The following is a 21359-nucleotide window of genomic DNA, read 5'->3' on the forward strand; positions in this document are numbered from 1 at the left end:
AATCCGACCAAAAAATTCATAGAAAATGTTGCCAAGAACCGTATGGCTCACACTGTGAAAAAATTATCAAATCTCACGTAGAGCCAAGCTCCTAACTCTACACGTCCTAACTCTACGCCTTATTCAAAACATAATGGCTGTTGCCGTTTCCCAAACCACTCTCTACATAATAAGATGTTAAATACCATAAAATTTGTGTAAAAACTTTCTGAAACAGAGATTGAGCCTTTTACCCACAACGGAGAAGCTCTTGGCCTACATCTCCCCTGATGGAAAGTGATGATCAGACCGAAGGTGAAAGCGAGCTTCACCCGGCATCCAGTTTCAGTCAGTTCAGTGGCGTTCTGTTCTTCAAACCGCCGAAACAAGACAGGCTTCAAGACAATGAAAGTTTTCAAGATTTCCAAATTCTATTAGTTCGGGCTTAATCAATATGGACTGGCTGTTCTCCCAGATACTGAAGCATTAACTAGGGTGTTACTAACTACGTCTTAACTCCTTACAAGTTGTGTCGTGTGGGATGTGGATTATATGGGTTGATTTAAGCTTTGTACATTTGGTTTGCACCTGCTAAGTAAGATTGAGGGCGAAAGCTGTTGTGGGTCGTGGCTTATGCCGAAATCGAGTTTAGACCCTTTTATTACGTCACATACCTATCATATGTTGTGATACGGTACTACTGCCTTAGGGACGATACGCATTGAACGGCGCGCGTCGGAGCGCGGCGGAGCGCACTTATACAGCCGTAAAGAAAATTTTATTTTATCAACAGTTCTTAGAGTCGTAATTGCTTACAGCTGATTAACTTACATTTCAATCCGGACGGATGCGTGAGCATGCGTCGGTAGCCGGTCGGCTCCGAGCGAGTTCCAGCGGATACGGGCGCAGACGCGCCATTTCCACCGCATTTTTGGCCGAACGGACGCTGCGCTGTGCGCCGCGCCGACTTGCGCCGGTCAATGTGAATCCTGCCTTTGAATTTATTTTGTGTGTCTCAATAGACATGTTGACACCACCAATCAATTGACGTACTTTTTAAAACTGTCAAAACGAAACTCTCCCATAGATTTTGTATGGCACTACAAGCAAGTGACGTCACTATTTTGTCAACTCAATTTAACTACTTTTTTCAAATTACAATGCGATCAAAAATCGTAATTTACAGGTAATTTAAAATCAATTAAGTTTTTAAGACCAGAATGAAGGGTCTTTTTAAAAAAGTTGTGGTTTAGAATTATTGGGGTATGGTGTCAAACTGTCTATTATAGTCAGGTCGTTTGGTTTCCACTGTAGTTATCTCGTACGTAACATATTATTATATGTTATGCGATACTTACTGCTACCTTACTTTTTCTTTAAATCACGTCTATTTCTTTTAGTCGTCAATATCAGATCATTTGTGGTCTCCACTGCAGGATCAAGATTCTTTTTAATGAAATGGAGGATTTGTTCCTACACTCCTTACGCTGGCTAAACGGGTTTAAGAAGTCCGATGTTCGCATAATTTGTCCCTTAGGCCCGGAACAGACGGTGAAACGCAACTGCAACGAAACTTTGGAAGTTTCAAAATGGTCGCGTCATGTGTGGTCTCTCAACGGACGCTATGGCAGAAACTTAGATGCAACTCAAAAGTAACTAGCAGTTGCATTTCACCGTCTGTTCTGGGCCTTAGTCACCTTCTTTTGTAGACGACCAAGTCTGCCAATACTGTTTGTATTTTCATTTCTAAAACTTCTAAGACCTTTTTTCTCTTCAGGCAAATTGAGGGCGTAGCATATTGTGACCCGTAGGCACTTAAACATCAAATTAAATGGAAATCATTTGTCGCCTGCGCATACATCCACATTAAGTGATATGGCAACATTAAAAGCTATATTCATCTTGGTAGATCAATCAGTCGTGAGCTTAAAGCTTGACATCACATTAAGAGGGGTTCCGTACATGTGCGTACATTTGCGTCTGTACACAAGATGGTACGTCAAGCTAAGTGTACTTTATGTATTAAGCAATAGAAGAGATTTTGCAACAAACATAATGTTCTGTCGGCTGTAGGTACATGTATAATTTCCACGCCACCTTCCCCAAATTAAATGAGGGTATTAAACTATTTAGCATTTTAAGAAGAACAGCGTCTGGATTTCAGACTAGACCAGGTATTTGACAACAGTGTTGTTTACAAACTAACTTGATTTTTTAATCGATATAGGTATGCAAATTCGTTGGTATTATGAAAGTAGGCCCTTTTTAGAGAACAAATACACGTCTCAAATGTAGTTTGCTCTACCTCTAAAGAAAGTCACTTTTCTGGCTTTAGCATAGAGATAGTTTGAGTCCCGGGAAAGGACATAGGGTAGTTTTTGAAACAGGGACGCCGCGATAAAGTTTTTCTGTGACAGACAAAATTCCACGCGGGTGAAGCAGTGGCCACCCTAAGTATACTATACATATACCTTCCTACCTACAAGGTACAAGTAGTACGAGCTAGGTAGAAATTGATGGCACCATCGACTTATGGATCTAGTTTCACTTGAGATTTAAGACGGCTAGGTCACAAATTCTCACTCCTCTTTTTTAGGATCTACCTCATAATATGTCATAAAACAAAACCCATAACGTCTGTTTTCCATTGTTACAGCGGTCCCGGTCGCCCAGTGGATCAGCGCAAAGGCAGCTGGATGAAGCGGACCTTTTCATGGACCTCATCAAAGATGTGGCCAATGAGTTGGACATCGATGTGCTGTGCCATAAGGTGAGTTGTGCCATTTGCAACCTTAAAGAACATTGTGAATTTGATGATACCGACTTACATACCTCTAGCATGAACAACTTTCGTCTTCGAATCGTTTGCGTATTCGACAAAATTCGATACCTTCGAATTAAACAATAACGTGACAATTTTGATAATTAAGTTTCGTGCAACCATTTTTCATACTAAGTTCACTTTACGACACGTTCACAAGGGCGCTGTTGTAGTTTTCGTACTAAATCTTTTGATGGCGATTCGAATACACAAACGATTCGAACTCGAAAGTTTTTCGTGCTAACAACTTAGCAGACGTATTCTGGAAAAGATGGAAAAACTACCATGACACGGAAAAAATGGAACTCAGAGCAGGCGCCGTTGCAGGTGGGTGACTTTGTATTAGTTGTGGACCCAAGTCTTACTCGAATTACATGGCCAATGGTCCTTTCCAAAGTCAATATGTTGGACATCGGTTGTAGATACCCAACGTTCAAGCTAGATGTTGCCAAGTACCTAATGTATGTAGATAATTAGGTAAAGCCTTTTCAGTAGGTATTTAAAAACTGTGTGAAAGACGTCCACTGCTGGACAAAGACCTCCCCCTAGCTCCCCCTCCCCAAAAGCTTAAAGACAATATTTACTCGTAATTCTACGGTTCTATTAATATAACACATAAGTATTGTAGAAAAATCTTCATGCAACTTTTGCAGTCCTTAATAAAAGTACTTTCTCAAAGATGTATGACGAAATGTGTAGTTTTTTTAGATGCAAGTTAAATATATTTTTTAATTTCACAATAAGAACAACTAATTATAAACTACGAGTTACGAATGATTATTTAAATACGAGTTAACCCAAAATACTAATCCCTAATCGAAAGAGGCGTAGAAGCGTACCTACTCAAATATACTTAATTATGATCAAAATGTTAGCCTTTGAAGTTATAATCAAAACCGCGAGTTATCCCGAAAGTTAGAGCGCAAAATAGTTGGCGAGGTTAAATAGCCAACTATTATTAGTTTTATGATACACAGACACGCAAATGTAAATTGTTTTTCTGTATTCAAACATAGTAAAGGATTCACACTCGTGGATTTCTGTCTGACACCCAAAGACTAACTCCCGTAGTCACATTGCTTGCATAAGTGAAGCAGCAAATCGAATGCACAGCGTTGAATAGAGCTCTGTAATTGGTTTGTGTGTGACCCTGTACATCCACGCGCACTGTGAGACCTCAAAGTAATATTTGTGAATACGGGCCTATATTATGTGCCCTGCCCATTGCCCCTTCAGCTTGCTAATCCGTCCGACTATGTCAGCGACTTTAGTTCGTATACGGATCTCCTCATTTCTGATTCGATCTCGTAAAGCTGGATGCCGCTACCAACCGTGCGATGTGGAAGTCATTGGGGGAGGCCTATGTTCAGCAGTGGACGTCCTCTTGCTGAAATGATGATGATGACAGAAAGACACCGAGGCCCTCTTTCAGGTGGAAACAATCTTAAGTATTAATTATCTTAGATAAGTGTTTGTTAGGCAGCAAAAGGCAAGTATTAAACCAGAATCACACCTTAAAAGCAGAAAGTCGGACCCTTTGTTTGATGTTTTAGCAGATTTGTATCTTATGGTAATAGTTAGTTGATGTGTTATCAACTATCCTACTAATTAATTTCTTTCATGTAACTAACTAGGTACTTCTCAATTTAAAGAGATTTAGGCTGAGTTGCACCACCTAAATTTGACCGTAACGATAACTCGTTAATGATAACTGGTGTTTTTAGTATGGATTTTGACAGATTTTTGACGTTTGTCAAAGTTAAAGTAAGATGGTGCAACCCAGCCTTTCGCGTACCGTTTATCGTTCACACATTAAAATCCACACTCTGTATTATTTCATCGGGCTTTTCAAATCTGAAAGCCTAAACAAATATAACCACTCTGATTCCGCGACCGTCATTACAAAACCCGAACAAATGTCCCGTTTTACAGAACTCCATTAATCCCGGAAATAACACACATTAACGGGACAGCCGGGAATCGGGGATGTCCCAATTTCACGCTTCGGGCGCGCGTTTTAATCGGTTTGGAAACGACACACAAATGAGGGTGAAATGAACGAGGTTTTGGCATCAGGTTTTTCCCAAATTTCCACCATACATTTTCATGAGACATTGAAGAGTATTCACACAACGGAATAAAATCGGACAGGTAAATGCTCACTTGTATGTTGAGTTCTCGGAACTATTATCTTACATATAATTTTATCTTTGCAAGATTATGCTTTCCAGTGTCCATCAGAATATTCTTTTCTTTCAAAATCGTTTTTAATGCAACAAAATAAGAAGCATGCTTAGTTAGTGTGTCGTTGCCGTACTTTCGTAACATTGTTCTTTGTAGGAAAGAATGCTAGAGGTTAGTTAAATACTGTAATACCGGAAGCGACGCCACACTGCTCGTGTGCCCGCCACAGATATATCTATGTAAAACGACGCAGCGAACGAATCGTGTGCTTTGGTTCTATAGGTGTGTCCAAACACAATGTGCAAGGTGGGCGGCAGCTACGCGAGGCATTCATAGGACACAAGTTTGCCGCGCAACTACACACACCGGCATATTTAGAGGAACGAAAAAAAAAGCATCAATATAATTTTTTAGGTAAAAAATGGCTCACAGTGCTTGCTTAATACAGGTATTATCTAAACCATTCGTATATACCGAAGATGCAGTGGCTGGCGAGATCCTCAGACATGAATCCTATAGAGCAAATCTAGACTTTTACGGGTAGAATAGACCTTAATAGACAAACCTTTAAGTCTGAAACCTGCGCAACCCGTAATTTCAAAACCAAAACAAATGTCCCATTAAAAATCCCATTAATCCCGGAAATAACACACATTACGGGACAGCCCGGGACCGGGGCAGTCCCAATTACACGCTCCGTACTACCGTGCTAATCGGTTTTGGCAGAGTTAACTCCACAATCACGGGAGCGGTAAAAATGAGGTTGTGTCAATTTTTATTTTAACCAAGGCAATATTTAACTGCCGTAAATAATTACAACCATTGAGGCCATTGGTTGTTCTTGGGCGGACTTATCTTCTTCCTTTTGCTCAATAAGCATCCGCAGAATATGGTTCTGGTACACTTGAGCGAAAGACACTAGCGCAAAAGACATTAGCGCGAAGGCACTAGCGCGAAAAGCCTTCGCGCTAGTGTCTTTCGCGCTCATGTCTTTTCGCGCAAGTGTCCATGCGCGCAATGTGCTTCGCGCTAGTGTCTTTTCGCGCTAGTGTCTTCGCGCTAATGTGTTTCGCTCTAGTGTCTTTCGCGCAAGTGTCCCGATACGGCAGAATACCAGTGGTCGTGACGCGCGCTCTCTGCTGCCTTAGGTACTCGTATATTGAGCAGACGCCATTTTGGTGCTTGTACTCTGTTTTTCTTTCCCCGTAGACCTTCAGAGTTAGTTGGCCAATTTAATCGGGATATGATCAGTAACATGTCACACATGTATGCAATACATCACAGTATTGTATGTATGTATGTGCGCACAATATTACACCGATTCTGTATCGGTGAGTCCCCATACAAATTAGAAGCAAAAGAGATGAAATGGTATCAAAATATCTTGCAATATTTAGACCCTTTCTGTAATACAGAATTTAGTAATCTGCAAGCAGAGTTTTATAAAAATTCTTGTTCGACTTAGTAGCAAAGTTTTTTCCAATCTTCTGACGTGGTGACCAACTTTAACAGCAATGTCTTTCTAGTTGCCAATGTCGCATAAACGTAACAAAGTAACTAAATCCAAAGTTGTATCATCTTTTATCTGTCAGATAAAGTAACAAAGCATTTTCCATCCAACTGTAACAGTTAATTTAACTCCGCTCGTAAGGATTGCAACTCAAGTCGGGCGTTAAACAAAACAATTTAAAGTTTACGGCTCAAAATAAAAGTCAATTTGGATTTCCAGCGCGGTGATCGTTAACCTGTAAAGGAATATTATTTGCATTTAGAGACTTTGTTGTAAAAATGATGTTTGTAAAAATAAGAGGTTTATGATTTTAGAACAGTATCTGAGGTTTTCTAAAAAAATTGTATGAAAATTTATAAATTTATTGATAAATTAAAGACACTATACCAACCGGGCGATAAGAAAATCATTGGGTGAGGCCTATGTTCAGCAGTGATCGTCCTGTGGCTGAAATTATGATGATGATGATGATTCAAGACACTTTCTGTCTATTATTATCTTTGAACACTTAAACAGAACTGATTTCCATTTTTGGTATAGAGACACGGGATTATTTTACCTCTCGTTCTCGCCACTAGCCAGGATCTACAGCTTGGCTGCCAATAAAAACCTCACCAAAGAAGGTGATAGTTTGAGAACCAGGGAAAAGTTGTCTTGGTTTTTGAAAATGAGACACGCACGCGATTAAATATTTCTATGAAAGTCCGAGATTCAAACCGCAGGAACTGCGAACCAAACAAATCAAAAGCATTAGATAGCAAATCACAAAACGGCGATAAAAGGTTGCAAAAATCTTCCTTTCATCGACATTTTCCCTAGAAATCCCGATAGAGCTAGTAACGGCACGATGGGGACCATTTCCGATGGGAAGCCATGCGCCCCCATAAATAGAGGGTGCCAAAACTAGGTGAAGTGTGAGAAACTTCTGATATAGTTTCGGAGCGGGAGCCAAAAGAGATTTATGATTTACGACACATTGGAAAAGATTTTGCTGGATATTTGAGTTATTTTCACACATTATTAAAAGAATTAGTAAATTAATTATTGCATGAAAAAAATATTAGCTCAGTAGCATTAGAAAGAAAGAAAGAAAAATATTTTTATTTAGTCCAAACATCCTTAGACTACTTAGGTACAACAACATAATTAGGTACTTATTTATGTAGTTACAATAGATAGGTAGGTACACCTAGAAGTGACTTGGAGAAGGAATGCTTCAACCACACCAACGCGTGCAGATCACTATCGCCGGCGCGATCATAGGCCAATGACAGGTAGCGCGACCCATGACAGTCCGCGCGACCTGTCATTGGCCTATGCTCGCGCCGGCGATAGTGATCTGCACGCGTTGGTGTGGTTGAAGCTTAAGTAGGTATGTACATGTTAGAATGAAAACTTGGGTTCTACTCTATGCGATCGAGGCGAGGACCTTTCAAAACTCCCCCCCGCCCTGTCATCAATCGTTATGTAGCTACTACTAGTTTCTGCCTGCGATGTCGGTTGCGTAAAAAAGTATCGTTCTGTCACAGAAAACATTGCTCAAGATGTATTCAAAAATCATTGGATTTTTAAAACAAAAGCTTAAAGTTACTTCTTTTACTAGTTTTTACAATTTTCTGACTCTACCTTGACTTATGATAATAATATTCAATTAGTACTTATTTTCAGGACAATTTTCGTGACTATCAAATTATCCTCATTGTCTACACGTGTTTGTCAGCTTTACGGGTATACAATAGTATAGGTACATAGATCATTATGTATTGTTGCTATGTCTACTTCATGCCGAAATTCGTGGAAATGCTATTATTAGATCGGCAGTCCTCCTAGAAACAGCCTTCGCAGACAAATATTTGTGGAAGACATTAACATTCATAATTCTAGCTTGTTTTATTTCATCCTCCGCAATCGTGAATATGGAAAGGAATAATTATTATTATTATCATGTAACCTACTTCTGCGTATGGCTTCTACCACGTTTATTTCAGTCGGGTAATAATAATAGAGCGAAAAAAAGCTTTTTAGCTCCTTAGTAAAATTTGTGTTTCATATTTCAGATAGCTTCTCTTTAGTATAAAAAAAGTTTAAAAAAGGTAACGGTAAAAGAAGAAACGGTCATAGCGTAGGCATACAAAAGTAACGGATTTTAAAAATGTTAGCTAATAATTAACTTTTTTAAAAAATAAAACCGACTTCAAATGCGTGAACACAAAAAAAAACTAAAAATTAAAAATATTGCGTATAAAAAAGTTCATCCCCAATTTTCCACCCTTAGAGGTGAAATAGTTTCTTCAAATTCGCATGAAACCACCCTTTTGATAATACCTATTCAACAAAAAAATAATCGTTCAAATTGATTTATAATCGGCGGAGAAATACGCAATAGCGTATAAAAAAGTTCATCCCCAATTTTCCACCCTTGGGGGTTGTGTTTTCTATTATTAAATTTAAATGGGACCACCCTTGAGGTATTACCTATACGCCGAAAAAAGATTTGTTCAAATCGGTTCATAATTGGCGGAGTTATCGCGTAACAAACATAGAAAAAAAAAAACATACGGGTCGAATTGAGAACCTCCTCCTTTTTTGAAGTCGGTTGAAAAGGGGATCCTATTTTACGGGAAACGGGATCAATTTTCTAACATGATTGCTTGTTTTAACACACATCTCTGCGTTCACATCCCCACTTTAACAATGCCAAAGTAAACACAGAAATATGTATTAAAATCGTTTTTCAGCCACGTTTTCATGTTTTCACGGCGGTATGCTAGTCTTTAATGCTCTACATTTTCACACGCAACGTGCGTCCGCACATTTTGACAATGGAACTGACGTGGGTAATGGTATGGCTTAACTGGTGCTTGGCCGGATCATGAGCTTAGGCTTTGAATCACTTCGCTGGTGGAGATAATATTATTAGGCTAGCTTTTGCCCGCGGCTTTACCTGCGTGATTATAGGTCTGTCATAGAAAGACAAAAACTGTCACTTTTCATACATAGTGGTAAAAGAATTTTCTTTAAATTTAATTTTGGGATCATACTTACGGTAACGGAGAAACCCACCATGTTTTGGCAAGAGACAAAATATTTTAGCAAACCGATCGACTATTAAGTTATTTCTCATGCATACTATGTCATATCTTTCATTGATTGCATATTATAATGTAACTATAACATTTTATACTTTACAATGCAAAATGCATCTGGAGAAATTAAAGTTGAGATTACCAACTTAGTTTCCTTACTTCACCAATTCAAAATTATTTGATAGCTCGTTCCAACTCTATCAAAGTTAATAAGTTTCTCATACCTATTTTATTCCGTAAATGTTTAAGAAAAATATTTCGCAAGAACAAACGCAAAAGACCTACACACTCTACCTATTACGGTTCGCAGCTAAATCGTTTCGTTTGTGAATAAAAACGGCGAGAAAAAGCGTTCCCAGAGGCTATTCACACTCCAGACCTTTCCTAAACTTAACAGAAGAAACATTCAACTAGTGATGTGCTGACTAGTCGACGACTACTCGGCGAGTAGCCGACTATCCGACTATGCAGGCACTTTCTTTGGTTTGTTCGTTTCAAGGATCTAAAATTGCTCCTAGCAAGCTAAAGTAGCAATGGTCAGGAATATAGCACGCAGAACTGAAGGCCGATTGGGCAGGAAGGTTCTGAAGGCCATGTATCGAAAAGCACATCGTAGGAGATTCACCAAGAAGGGGCAGACGACCTCATGAAGGTAGCAGAAAGGCACTGGATACAGACTGCTACCAATCTGGAAATCATTGGGGGATTCCTATCTTCAGCAGTGCACGTCCTGTAGCTGAAATGATGATGATGAGAAAAACGTTAATTGTTTGACTAAGTATCTCTTTTGAAACAAAACATTTTCCAATAGCTACTTGGCTGACTAGTCTGCCGACTATTCGGCTTCTTTAAAACCGACTAATCGACTGGTCGGACAAACTCTCCAGCTCTCGGGATAGCTTCCCTTCAATAGTAAGATAATATTCCCGTAATAATTACGTAAATTGCTGAATTCCCCAGAAAGCGTGACCAACTTGACTTTTAAACCGATTAGTCGGCTAGTCGGTAAAAAAGTCGGCACATCTCTAAATTCAACTGTTAGGCACCAACCTCATTCACAACTTGGCCACACTGACCCAGTTGTCAAATTGATCCCCAAAATATCTGAAGACAAAAAACTTTGTAACTTAATATTGTTCGCGAAACGTCTAAAGAAGCCCTTACTTATGAGGGAGATAAATTTTATAACTTTGCTGTTGGTGGAACGAAGAAATGAAGTGTGAAAGTGGTTTTTAGAACACAGTTTCTTGCATACAAGAACCTAGAGATATCTTATTATAATATACATCATCTTCATCGTCGTCGTCAGCAATCAGTGATGATCACAAATGAGGGCGGTCCATTGCAACCTATTAATGTTTCTTGAAATCATTAGAACCATCGTCTATTGGATAAATGTCGTAATAGAGGAGAGGTGCCTATTTATAAGATAGTAATCAGTTTGAGATACATAGTAAAATTTTATCCAAACTTGTCACAAGTTTTAGGCGCGTTTGGTACATACAGTTGTGCATTTACCTTTACTAGTAAAATAGTTACTTACAGTTAATAATCTCAGAGAAACAAACTTTTAAATGCTAATATTTATTTAAATACTTTCTGGCAGAATTACCTTAATTAAAAAAATATTTACGCTAGTCCTTTTGTCGACAAACACAATAACTTTGTCCTTGTTTATTCTAAAGAAAAGGGCAGGACCGCTATAAAAAGAGTCCTGGGGTTTGTCTTTATAAATTATTCTTATGAACTTTCCAGTTCGGGCGTGGTAAATCTCTGCCTACTTTCCTATTATGCCTACGGGAACAGGGGGGCTACTCCGAACAGCAGCTTACGTAATTTCGTGTCTATCTGTCACCATCCCTCGTACTGGTAATTCACTCTGTGTGAGAGGGATAGCAAATTTCGAAATTTCGGATAACGTTTTTGGAGTAACCCCGCAGAGCCTTTGTGTCGTTCGTAGTAGGGTTGCGCGGAATTCAATAATGCATGCGTTTCTTATTGATCACATGACGTCTATTAGACGTGATTTTTTCATACACTCAAAGTAGATTATCCTTGGTTTGGCTTAGACGGATCGCCTGTGTGCTTACCATGAGTTTACGTTAGGTGTGCTCGCCAGCGACTGCGTAAAAAATTACATTTTAATGTATGACATATTGTGCAGCGCCCCTAGCTGCTACTTTCAAGAAATAAAATCTTCATAGAAACTCGGTAGAGTCGCTAGCGAGCAAACCTAACGTAAACTCATGGTAAGCACACTGATGGTAAGTGATTACCGCTTTTTATGTGAGTTGCCTGTTTTTAACACGCTTTTATTAGGTCAACCTGTATGTAACTAATGCAATGGAATCTAAGAATCTGAATAACACGCACTTCTAATTCTTGTATTATCATGAAACTTGGAAATTATTTGTAGATTAGATGTCAGTACAATATTATGGTATCTACCATCAACCTATAAGTAATGCCACAGTGTGTAGTGTGTACATACCTTGATATTATCTGTCCATATACTGTCGTCCATTTTGTTTATAATTCATTCATTTTTAATCTTATAAGCATACTCTTACCCGAAAGTTCAAAGCAACTTTTTTATTATTAACGAACTTGTATAATAAGATCTTTATGTAATAAAAACTAATACTTTTTACCCTCAAAATGACCTTAGAGAGTTTCAAAAATAAAGTCTGAACATCAAAGACAGCTTTTTAGCCCAGATAATCCAGTTTAGGCATCGTTTTCTTCGTATAACTGAAAATAAACATTAATCTAGTTGTTTACGAGCAAACATGGTTCAACGTCGATTCGCTGAAAAACGCCTTAATAGAAGAAAGGGCTAATGTAACTCAGGATTATTTGGAAACAGACCAATCAGGCCAATAGACGACGCACGAAATCTATATTATAAAAGCGAAAGGTCACTGACTGACTGACTCACTCATTACGAAATCTCAGAAACTACAAGTGCTAGGAGTTTTAAAATTTGCATGGGGATTCCTTTTAGAACGTAGGTGCTCACTAAGACGGGATTTCGCAAAATTCAACCACTAAGGGGCTAAAACGGGATCCACGCGTACGAAGTCGCGGGCGGCCGCTAGTAATCTGTACAAAACGAACAACAAATAAACTGATATTGTCACGTAATCGCGGCTTGAGTAAAGGTTCGGTTAAACCAACACGATCGCTCGCGATCAACCGGCGTGCAGCGATGGCGATCAATACATTTAAAGGTTCGGCCAAACCAACGCGATCAACCGGCGTGCAGCGATGGCGATCAATGCATTAAGGTCTGGTCGCCATCGCTGCACGCCGGCTGATCGCGGTGTGATCGCGTTGGTTTGTCCGAACCCTAAGTCTGATCGCCATCTCTGCACGCCGGCTGATCGCGTGTGATCGCGTTGGTTTGGCTGAACCTTAAAGCTTCAGCCAAACCTACGCGTGCAGATCGCGTCGGCGATGGCGATCACTGCGCGTGCATAGGCCAATGTTAGGACGCGCGTCCTGTCATTGGTCACACTAGGACAGCTTAGAAAGAGGATTCTACTTTGAAAAATTGAAGCTAAACGCGGCTAAACGTTAGCGTTTAACGAAAAAAGAAAAGTTGCTAGCAACTTTTTTCTTTTTCAAATCGTTTACAGCGGCATCTAGTGGCCTAAATTGTCTGCATTACCCAGACCCTCGTTCGTTAAATGCAAATGTATCCCAGGCTACGACAATGGAATGAGATTAAAATCTGCATCCGTGGGATGCATACAGATTGTGTTGGCCTGTGTTCTTTTATTAAAAACGTTTGTTACTGAAAGTGACGGAGGCATTATTGTTTTGGGACGATCCAGTTTAGACATGACCCTTATTGTTAGGTTTTGGACATACCTACTTATCATTATGTTATGGTTTTGAGCTAATATTATGTGAATGTGACTTATTTCGCGTATTATCGTAAGTGGATTTTAAGCAGCTTAAACTTCAAGTGGAAATTAAAGCTGCTTAAAATTCACAACAACAGTGTGCTTACCATGAGTTTACGTTAGGTGTGCTCGCTAGCGACTGCGTAAAAAAATTACATTAAATGTATGACATATTGTACAGCGCCCCTAGCGGCTACTTTCAAGAAATAAAAACTTCATAGATTTTTTGACATACTCGCTAGCGAGCACACCTAACGTAAACTCATGGTAAGCACACTGACCATTTTTCCGACATACTTGAGTATTCTGACTTTCTTATTTTCCTCTGTCTGATACAAACAAAATGGCAAAATTACAATAAAAAGGCTAGGACAAACGTCAAAAGCTAGTAAAACTAAAAACAAAAACACCGGTTACGATTAGAGTTACGGTTAATGTAAGGTGGTGCAACTTAGCTTTAATAACAAAAATTTACAAACACCTAAAGCAATACCTTGAATAATGCTAGCACGTATCAAATAGGCCTATTTTTAAACACAGTCTAGACTCCAAACCGTCCATTTATAAACGGGTATTTAATCATTAAAATCCAACCCTCGGCTCGGGCTAATAAAAAATGGAATAGCCCTTTAGGATTCGAGCACGCACGGGCACTATTCAAACATCAAATTTTGCTCAGGAATTCCCTTTATACTAGGGATGTTATGGATATGAAGTTTCGGTTATGGATGCGGTTACGGATATTAGAATAATATTATAACGGTTACGGATTTAAAATCATTTTGGATTATCCGAAAGTTTCGGATAATTTCGCAAGTAGCAAGATGCTGCGCGAGTCGCGACCCACATAACCACTTTATTAATATGTAAGTACTATGACGGCATCTATGATAAAGCTTAAACAGGGGCGGATATCAGATAGTGCCAGGGAATGCCAGACATGTAACAAATATTAAAAAATATTAAGATTTAGACTGCCTATATCCGAAACTAAGTATCCGAAACTTGAATCGGTTACGGTTACGGATATTTTTTTATTTCGGATATCCGATAGTTTCGGTTACGGATATCCATAACATCCCTGCTTCATACCCTTTATAAGACTACAATGGTAGTGGACAGTGCTGAACAAACATTTATTTTCGCAGATCCTCGTGAACGTGTGTTTGCTCACATCGGCGGACAGAGGGAGCCTGTTTCTAGCCAAAGGCACACCCCCACACCGGTATCTCCAGGCCAAACTGTTCGACGTTACAAGGGACACTGGTATGTAATGTTTTTAACTTTATTACTGGCCTATACTTAACTATAATAAGGGAGACTGAGGTAAGTTGTGTCTTAAACTTAACTTGAAGCTGTAGGGAGACCGAGGAGAGGTGTGACATTGACGATTTTTAACCGACTTCAAAAAGGAGGAAGATATAATGTTCGGCTGTATGTTTTTTTTTTCTATGTATGTTCAGTGTTCACCGATTAGGTACTCCGTCAATTGTGGACCGATTTTCAAAATACTTTTTTTGTTCAATAGGATACACTTCTGATTCTGAGGTGGTCCCATTGCCACCAAGTCAGGATCTGATGATGGGATCCTAGGGAAATCGCATTTACTGCAGGTTTTTTGGAGTCAGTTTTAATTTTTTTGTTAAAATTATTTGAAACTTATTAACTACTACCGAGCTCGTAACAGTGCGCGTTTTGCAGTTTAACGCCCGTATTCACAAACATTACTATGATGTCTCAAAGTGCGCGTGGACGCACAGGGTGACACATGAACCAATCATACAGCTCTATTCAACGCTGTGCGTTCGATTTGCAGCTTCACTTAAGCAAGCATCGTTTGTGAATAGGGGCATATGTCTAGCAAACAAATGCGCGCTATTGCGAGCCTGCTGATAGTTAATATCTAGGTGTCAAAAAATCGACAATGTCACAACTCTCCTCTATTAAAACTCTCCTCGGTCTCCCCTAAGCGTAGAACTTGGAAGCTTTGTCCAGTCACCGAAGATCTCCCATTTATATGAATTACTCACAAAATAGAGGTCAAACGTTTCCAGTCGTACATTATTAATCGAAATAGGTAATCCATTTAAGTCAATCCATATTGTTGGGTATTTACGATATTACAATATTGGATTGGCTTATTGGATTGCCTCATGTAAATCAGGTTTTAGTGTAAATGGTTTACTAAAGGCATTATAAGTAGGTAGTTATAACAATCACCATGACTTATTATTATTGTTTGCGAATAAAATATGTAGTGAAAATAGAAACAAAGTGTTATTTTTTACTAATAACCACTATTTGACTGTTTGCCTTCGTATTCTAGTGGTTAGAATTTTACTTCATGATTTAGATGTCCAAGGTTCGATTCCCAGATGTTATTCACAATTTGAAAATATCAATTTAATTGTATCACAGGTAGGTTGATTTATCGTGATCTCATTACAAACCTCACAAAAGAAAAATAAAACTAATTTCAATAAATTCAGACAAATAAATATATTCAACACAAAAATCATATTTATCGTGAAATGTCAATAATGTGCTTATATTACGAATTCATAAATATTAAACACATTCTCCTTTTTGATAAAGTAAATATCACTTAAAACAATCACAGTATTTCCACACGCAAAAAGCACTGAGTTTTAATTTTCCTAAATTAATACATCACTTTGCTACGGCTTTACTTGCTACGACAGTTATTAATTAAGCTACTTGCAAACTGAATTTTAACTTACACGCAGGGTGACCACACGTTTTGATTACTCCGGATAAGTAGGACTTTTTGGTTATTCCTTCAGACCTTTTCCGACCTTTGAACTTATCCGTGCACGACCATCTCTAATTTAACAGGGGCAAATGGAGAATTTGACAGCTTTGATGTTTGCATATTTGTCTCTTAGTTGCCTTTTTATTAAAACATCCACGGGAATAAGTAGTAGGAGATTCTATTTTCTTTATACCAATCTAAACAGTTCGGACATAATATTTTGAAATATCCGGAATTTTAGATTTTTTAATCTAAGTTTAGTATATTATGGTAACCCTACTTAAGCGCTTAGCAATGCCAGGCCTGCCAGGATTAAGTAAAGTATATTTAGATAAATGGCAGTTAAAATTGTTTCATTTTCCATTATGTGACACTGTATCCAATTTTTGGACAAAGATTTAGTTTCGTTTAAAATATCAAGAGCTAGATCTAAACTAAACGGATGATAGATCAGCGAGTTCAAGAGTAATAGTCGTTTTTTCTAATAAATAGGTAAGTTTATTTAAAAAAAAGCGTAATAGAAATTCTTTAGAAGAAAACACTAAAAGTGACTTAGGTGAAGTGCTTGTTGAAACGACGGGCAACTATGGAATCCTACACTGCACGTGGTACGATACGCACTTGGCCGGTTTTTTTAAAATTCCGAATACTTAAACTACGTTTAAATATCTACGACTCCAAGTTATTATTATGATGTTGTCCGGAATTTCCCAGTCCTGCTTGTAGCCAGGACTTTTCGAATTCCTGGTTACCCTACATACACGGGTTTGTTAAGAACCTTGCTTAACTGATTAAGCTCCGAGCTTGCTAGGATTAGGTTTTTATTAAAACAGCAGTTTAAATTGTTTCAAGGTTGGTTAGGGACAGTCAAATTGTGTTAACTATTACAAAGTAAATAAAGAATTACATAAACAGTATATCATTAACTTAAAAATGTCTGAATAGTAATCTAAATAAAATTAGTTTCGTTTGGAGTTCAGCTACGATGCTAGAGGCATAGAGAGATATACATACAGTACTATATCCACCTCTTGGTACCCATCTATCTCTAAAGAGATTTAGACCAAAATTTGATCCAGCGTGAAACCATACAGACCAAAATATTAGTGCGGTATAATTTCAGAAAAACGTGCAGTGTTACGAATACAATTTACTGCAGAAAAACTTTTGTTAAAATTATCGTTGTAGGTTAATTAGTAGAATCGGTACGCTGACTGTTTAGTTTGTATGTTTTAGTAGACAAAGCAACAAAATAATAACAATATTGTAAAACAAAACACAATACTCATTGACTGAATCACAAAAATTCGCGGAAGTCGCATCCATGCGAACTAATAACAACGTTCAAAGGCTTTTCATTCGTTTCATTTTGAACCCGACATTTAATAGACTAATGATGCCTTATACGATACAACTGCGAATCAATTGAATCAATTGACCAACACAATATATCATCAGCTCCCTTTTTGGAGACCACACGCATTTCGCATTGTTAATAGTAAAGGACAATATAAAATACGTAATAAAAATAAGTTACGAGAAGCGTGCGGGGCAAAAAGAAGGACTTTGTTAGAGCATTGAAATAAACAGTAGATTTTTCTGACTTAGTACTTTGTTTATGTCAAAACGAAAATTTTTCCCATAGATTTTGTATGGCTATTGGCTATAATTCTNAATAATTCTATTGACTCACTTTTACTCAAGCTACTGTAAATCATTGTATGGAGAGCGGGGTTTTCTAACACAAGTAACTACTTTTACTTAAGAAAACCCCAATCGAATTTTTTCGAAACAATACAAAATTGTTTCGAAAAAATCGAAACAATTTTGTATTTGTACTGCTAATAAGTACCAGATTTAAGCCAGACTAAATGAAAACTACATAAATCAGTTTGTAACACCAAAAAGTGTGTGGTTTTATAAAAGTTGTGCTTTGGTTGGAATTTTTGGATGTTTATTTTGTAGTACTTGTGAAATATCATTACATTATAAGTCTTGACTTACTTATTACATAATTCTAACTACTGGTGTTACCATCTCTATCTTATAACCTTAACTATCTCCCCTGTTATAAGACTATATCCCTGATAAGGCGGCTCGCAACCAAAACACGTAGTACATCGTCAATTTAATTTGCTAAAACTTAAATTAGTCGCACCCAGATACATCGATGTGTCATTTTACCAAGCAAACGTTCCCCGCTCGCAAACAAGCTAAATATAGGCCACCGCCCCTCTATAAATCTATGTTCTGCAAACTTTCGTAGATTATACTAGGTGGTGGGTATAGCAAGGGAACTGGCAACGGGATATAGCGATCAGTGATGCAAAACTTTTTGCTCTTCTTTTGAAGTTCGATGTAATTCAGTGTTTGTGTGCCATGAGTACCTAATACAAAACTGCTATGATACATAGGGTGATTAGTATTGAGAAATAACTACAAAGATTCAAATTCCAGCGTAGTTTACGCGTAGTTGAATTTCAACATTTTCGGCTGAGTTTCTTGCGCTGCATCTTCTCGAAATTATTATTGGTCCTCCATAAAATGCCGAAACAATAGTAGGATTAAAATTATACAGAGATGTGTAAAAGCGCTTTCTAAAAGCCTATTCGCAGAAANTGCAGAAAATAAATTACTTTTATCACTTTTAAGACCAATCATAGGCTTGGATATTAAAGTTAAAAATTCAAATACCAACTTCGTTTCGTAGTTAATGTCTTGAACTAGCTTGAAAACTTATCTACAACAATATCTCGTCTAAATTACAATGGAATCTCTGAAATAAAACCTTCGCCCCTTCTATAGGGTGAAAATTAAATCATTGGCATAATTTTATAATTCTTAGATTAAAAGACTTTACCAAGGACTCTACTCATGATACCTACTTATTACATTTCCCAAATACAATTAGTTTTTTGTTCTTTATTTTTACCATTTATTTGTATAACTGTGCTCTTTTAGAGAGTTTAAAACAAGTGTACAGTCAACCACACATCAAACTATTTATTTTGTTGCAAATTAACAGCTCTTACATCGAAATAATCGGTAGTCTTAAGATGCCACAGTGTTTAACTTAATTATTTTAACTCATTGGATTTGTCTCACATTTGGGCAATGTACTAATGACAATGTATCATGAGTAGTCTTATTTAAAAGGACAACAATTTAAATTTCACCCTGTATATTTTCTCCCCAATCAATACCCAATGCAAAGCTCTAAGACCACGTCTCGTAAAATTTTCACAAGTTGTCAGTAACATTTTCGTATCTTTCAACGCGAGAAATTGTTTCACGAAGTTGTTATCCGTGGATCTTCCAGGATTAATAATGGAGGCCTGGAAATCCCCCGTCTCTGGAAACTTCCAACTTCTTTGTTCCAAAATTATGTTTGAGTTTGGTTTTAATGAACGTGACTTCGAACTCCGTTGTAGCATTTTAAATAGGTTTAGGAACTTTCAACTTTCACTGCCATCTGAGGATTGGAAGCGTTTTCATGCTTAAAAAAACCCATCATCATCATTATGACTGGAGTAAACATCAGTAACTAAAATATCTGTCGCAATATCCAATAAATTACTGTGGTTTGTGAAGAGTACGAACCAGCATAAAATATTATTTAAATAATAAATCTGTGCATCGTTAACCAGTATTTTTGATAAACTCGATGAAAACGGGCTGGAAGACGTAGCGTGGGCAGGCCTCCTACTAGGTGGACCGACGATCTGGAAAAGGACGTGGGAAGAGCCTGGATGCGGGCAGCGTAGGACCGTTCATTATGGAAAACCTTGGGGGAGGCCTTTGTCCAGCTGTGAACGTCATTTGGCTGAAATGAACGAACGAACGATGAAAACGAGTCATTAAATAAATGGGTAGTTCACACCATTCTAAACTAAACCTAAAAAAACACTTCATTGTAGCCCTGAAAATACCTAGTTTACAATTTAGTGAAAATAGATTTAGTAGGTTTGAAATCATTAAAATTAGTCAATTGACTTATCGCAAAGTGATTTCATAAAGCTCCTTTTGGTGTACAAATCTATTGAAGAGCTGCGTTTGACAGTTGTTAAAAAGTGTGTTTACTAGTGGGAAATAATTGCTATCTCCTAGAAAGCGATTGTAATGTTTAATAGAGATTGTGAAGTTGAACTCTATCGGGGGCACGCTTCGGTAGTAATTGGGGTTCAGTAATAGTATCGGATGTTGTTAATTAAGTTTAATAATTGAGTATCTATTTCGTATAGTGGTTTGTCTACATCAGCTATGAAACTGCGACCTCAATGTTCAGTTTGCTCACCAAAAAGCACTTAAATTGAATATTTAATTGTGTTGACAGTACATACATACACGAATGGCGTAGAGTTTCAAATTAGTTCAGAAACCACGGCTATATCTAACTTAAAAAAATACGTTTGCTCTCACTAATTCTAACTGGAAAAGTTTCTGGTTATTGTTATTGTATGAAAATTAGTTGCGGAATTGCTACCGGGCCAGGTGCGTCTCACAGCACTTCTGCGAAGCTTAATTTAAAAGAGAAATGTTCTAGAGAAATGTTTTGATTTTATTTTAGAACATTTTGCTTAGTTTTGTTTGTACCAGATTAACATCATTCTAGATCTAGATGAATAAAAAGTACTCTATAGGTTTTGAGTCGCTTATGAGTATTTACAGACAGACAGAACTGAAACTATGGGTTTCTTTAACATGTTGAAATACGGATATTCCCAACAAGTCTGTGTGTTCCCGAAAAGGAAACAACCCTTAGTTTTCTTGACATGAGTGAACAAGCATCTTTTGGGCAAGCTCGCTGCACTGCACAGATCGGCTTATTGCGGGACTCAGTAAACGGGATTTTCATGTGAATGCAAATGTTCATATTAAAATAAGTACGTATGCTACTAAACGGATTCCTGCAAAAAAAATCTGCAAGAATCACGGAAAGTTGCCGTGGGACCTTTCCCACGGCAACTTCGGGATCTCACAGACGAGCAACAATATATCGGCGACTATCGCCGATAATTGCCGACGATATTCAAATTAGACAATCGTCTCCGACGCATCACAAATACCGCCGATGGTCGCCGTCAGTCGCCGATGCATC

At 37.9% G+C, this 21359-nt stretch overlaps 1 protein-coding gene across 1 annotated transcript; it reads left to right on the forward strand.

Annotated features, from left to right (window-relative positions):
- Window positions 1–2628: 2628 nt before the first annotated feature.
- Window positions 2629–14762, forward strand: LOC114360480 (cGMP-specific 3',5'-cyclic phosphodiesterase-like). Its single transcript, XM_028315203.1, has 2 exons — window positions 2629–2749; window positions 14637–14762. The coding sequence occupies exons 1-2, from the start codon at window positions 2693–2695 to the stop codon at window positions 14760–14762; spliced, it is 183 nt and encodes a 60-aa protein (XP_028171004.1). The 5' UTR covers window positions 2629–2692.
- Window positions 14763–21359: the final 6597 nt, after the last annotated feature.

The sequence above is a fragment of the Ostrinia furnacalis genome, unplaced genomic scaffold, assembly GCF_004193835.3.
Source record: "Ostrinia furnacalis isolate ACB-3 unplaced genomic scaffold, ASM419383v2 OfSCF5051, whole genome shotgun sequence".
NCBI classification, from domain to species: Eukaryota; Metazoa; Arthropoda; class Insecta; order Lepidoptera; family Crambidae; genus Ostrinia; species Ostrinia furnacalis.